The following is a 3801-nucleotide window of genomic DNA, read 5'->3' as shown; positions in this document are numbered from 1 at the left end:
TTTTTTTTTTTTTTACTTCTTCATCTTTACAGGTTTGGTTTCCTCCTCATCCTCCTCCACCGTCAGCGGTAACCAGGATGCTTTGTGTAAGCGCTCGTTCGTCTCCACCTCCACAGCACTGGGTGGTGAGGTTTCCTGCATGTACGCCGGCAGGAACTTGAATTCCTCCTCGTTAACATCATAGTCCTTCATCTTTGAGTCCAGGATCCACCAGCAGCCGGTGAAGCCGACGTCGAGCACCCGCCGGGGGAGCTCCCGCCACGGTGTGGACAGGGTGGAGCACCGGGCTTCGTACAGCGCGGCGTCCTTGTCGAAGTCGACCCGGTAAATCAAACATAGCAGTCCCAGGCTGGCGCAGCGGAGTCGGCCCTCGTTACGGAGTTTCATCAAGCTCTGCACGTGGCCGTCGGACGCGGCGTTGCGGATCCACGGCGACAGCAGACCCAGCTGGTTGGAGCGCTCCAGCAGGGCTGCCTCAAACGACGAGCGGTCGGGTTTTGTGCGAAAGCAGATCCAGGCCCCGCCCAGCAGAGTGCCGTACACCGACGTCTTGAGCGGCCGCTCCCACGCACCGACGACCATCTCCCTGCACGCTTCCCTGTAGTCAGACAGCAAGCTGCGACACCACATACCTGCACACAGCAGAGACACAGCCTGTTCAGAATACATGTTGAACAAAAACATACCACATCTTTTCAAACCAGGGAGTATCAAGAGCTGATTACTTGCCAATAAAAAATGCTGCTAATTGTCATTATGCTTCTTACAATTAAAGATTTATACTTTTTAGGCAAATATGTCACAATGAAACAATCACACACACACTTTTTAAAGGAACAAATCATGTTCAAAATCATATGTGCCGCGTTGCTTGAATAATATTGTGTTGTAGCATTTTTATTTATAGAAAACAAACATTTAGCTCTTTTTAAAAGGGTGACATGGTGTCTTTGATTGGTTACTTTTCTTTCTTATGATGTGTTTCTGTATTTCATTAGTATTTATTTATTGTTTTGTTTTTGATACAAGTCTTTGAACTATAAAGCACTTTGGTCAGCTTTTGTTGTTTTTAATGTGTCCTATATAAATTAATTTGACATGGACAAAAAGCTGCATCTCTAAAGGAGAAGGTGGATTCTGCAGTCATTATCTCTACATGACAAACATAAGATGAAAGAAATATTTGTCACAAAGGGTAGTAGTAGATTTGATTATTGTCATGCCAGCAACAATTGCAAATACACAAACATAACATATTTAAAACAATGGATTAAATTATTTAATACAATTTACAGATTTATTTTACTATGGTAAAACCCAATTAATACATGTTCCATTCTGTTTGGGCAGTAAAATACCTTGTGACACTCTAAGCCGAACAAGGTGAAATGTATTTGGTTTTGTAACAAGTTACATGATGATTAGTTTTAGTCACAGAAACAGTTTAACAAATATAAATGACAGGCAACATTTTTCTCAAGTTGACTTTCTCTAAACAGCAACCATACATAATTTAACCCTGCACGTGAAGCCCAAGCTAGCAGCCGGATGTAGCTGCTTCTCACCTGCTTTACTGTTTATCAGCTTCTTCCAGCGGCTGACTGGGCCCGGAGTAGCTCCTGTCTGGGCCGTCGAGCAGAACATCCTCCTCGCGGCTCGGAACGAAGCCATTTCAACCTAAATACGGTCACCTTCTACAGCAGCGGACACATCAACCCCGTAGCCTAGCGCTCCGTAGCCGTGTCTCTGACTACTTCTTCCGTCAGCGAAATCAATGTCGATCAAGTGGTTCCGTGGTGCAGTTGGGGGTTGTTCCTTTTTGGTTCACCGGCGCATGACCCGGACGGCCACTGATGAGCTGTGAAAGAAGAGTTTTCCGATTAAATGGAGGGGAAAGCTTTTATCAGTGTGAGAAGGTGTGATGGCGATTAAAAATTATTATGTTATTATCCGCTGACGACGTAAATAGGCCTACAGAATATGCGACAGGGGCTAAGACGATTTGTAACTCCACCCACTTCATGCGCCACTTTGTCAGTCGGTATAAAAATGGTGTACAGCCAAACACAGAGAGTCTGACCTCTGCTTGAAATCATTTAAAACTTATGACACACTGGACATGGATGTTCACACTATATACTGTTTCTTTTAACTATGCTAATTGTGGTGTTTTTGAAGGACATAAATAATTAATAGCATTGTTGTCTTAACTAAATGCACTCACAAATGAATTAATGCTGTTCTCCAAATCTTTGGAGGATGAATACTGCTCAAGGTAAAATAATAATAATAATAATAATAATAATAATAATAATAATAATAATAATAATAATAATAATAATAATAATAATAATAATAATAATAAACTTGTTGGACCATGACTGAATTTAGCGCCTTTATTTCTTCTCACTTTCATTATTTGGAATAAAGTATTAATTTATGCATACACAGGGGAAAAAACATATGCGAATCCCATGTACCGGTTTTTATTTTAAATATTTAAACCATGTTAGTGGACAAATCCTCAATAAAGTTTTGATGGAAGAAAAAAAGTCAGATCTACGCTCACGTGACAGCTTTGTTTACGTGGTGACGTGTACCGGAAGAGAAGTTTACCTTGTAGCAGCTGCTGAAGTGCTTTAAATAAAAGCGTCTCGTAAGACGTTCAGTCTTTTCGGATGTATTGCATTACTGGAGTTACGGAGAGATAAATACGTTTATATCATTATAACTTAATGTGAAACACTGGTGTTAGTTCTGTTGTCGAATCAGGTCTGAAGCTTGGATTTACTGTGGACAGGGTTGGTATGTTAAGTTTTTGGTAAAATGTGACATGTTTGGTTGATTTTTATATATTTTTACAGTCGGCTTAAAGCGGGTCTTTCTTTGGAAATGAACACGTTTGAATCAACTCTAGTTATTCTAGCGGGACTCAGTTTTAGTTTTAAATGAAGGGCAATAGATGGGAATGGTGTGTTGTTGAACTTTCATTTTTATTTTTACTGGTTTTATTCTCGTTTAGGTCTCAGGAGAGTGAAGGTGTTTGTCCACCGAAGCAATGGCCAGTCCTAAAGATTTACAGTTCCAAGGTAAAGGAAGTCCCAGCTCATTTCTCTCAGTGAAGCACCTTAACACTGGAATTAAATGTTTACATTTCATCTGCTGATTCTGTGCCAGAGTTTTAAAACTAAAATCATCTTCTGATGAGAAATACTGAAGATGTAGATGATTTGGTTAAACCTGGAGAATAATCTCGTGCGACATGAGGAGATGTCACACTTCAAGGATGTCTTTAGACTAATCTTTTCATTATTAATAACTGAAAAAAGAGTGAAATATGTTTTAATCAAACCTTGTAGTATAATGTTGTGTGATCTCACACCGTATTGTGAGATGTCAGGTTCGGAGTAGATGTCATAGATGACTCTCATCACATTTCACATCATTATCTGTAACAGTAACTGAGTAGGGCTGTGTATTGGCAAGAATTTGGCGATACGATACATATCATGACAGAGGAGTCACGATACAATATATCTCGATATATTTCGATACTGTAAACAAGGCGATATATTGTGATTTTTTTTTGTCCAAAAATTCTATTAAATAAAATCCTCTTACTGGAAAAAAATGAAAAACCAAAATTCATTGTCTCAGAAATTCTAATATTACAGACATACTTTTGATACATTTAGCTGTTCTGCTTTGTATGTATTTTATTTGTTTCATATTTCTTATTTCGTCCATATTTTCAATTATTAGACTAAATTTGACAATAAATAGTTGGAAAATATATTTTTT

General features: G+C 39.1%; 2 protein-coding genes across 2 annotated transcripts in view; one reads left to right on the top strand and one right to left on the bottom strand.

The window, feature by feature from the left end:
• Window positions 1–1756, bottom strand: timm29 (translocase of inner mitochondrial membrane 29; the record flags this gene model as incomplete). The annotated part of the gene is given in 2 exon segments (XM_014025466.1): window positions 1–632; window positions 1566–1756. Coding segments are annotated over 2 exon segments (726 nt in total). The 3' UTR covers window positions 1–12.
• Window positions 1757–2583: 827 nt separating this feature from the next.
• The window catches only part of yipf2 (Yip1 domain family, member 2), a gene marked incomplete in the record, with an annotated part of 27654 nt that continues 26436 nt past the window's right edge, over window positions 2584–3801 (top strand). The window contains 2 exon segments of the mRNA XM_014025465.1: window positions 2584–2805; window positions 3023–3089. Of these exon segments, the coding sequence (XP_013880919.1) occupies window positions 3059–3089 (31 nt within the window).

This window comes from Austrofundulus limnaeus, unplaced genomic scaffold, assembly GCF_001266775.1.
Source record: "Austrofundulus limnaeus strain Quisiro unplaced genomic scaffold, Austrofundulus_limnaeus-1.0 Scaffold477, whole genome shotgun sequence".
Lineage (NCBI taxonomy): Eukaryota > Metazoa > Chordata > Actinopteri > Cyprinodontiformes > Rivulidae > Austrofundulus > Austrofundulus limnaeus.
This window is presented reverse-complemented; position numbering and strand designations above follow the sequence as displayed.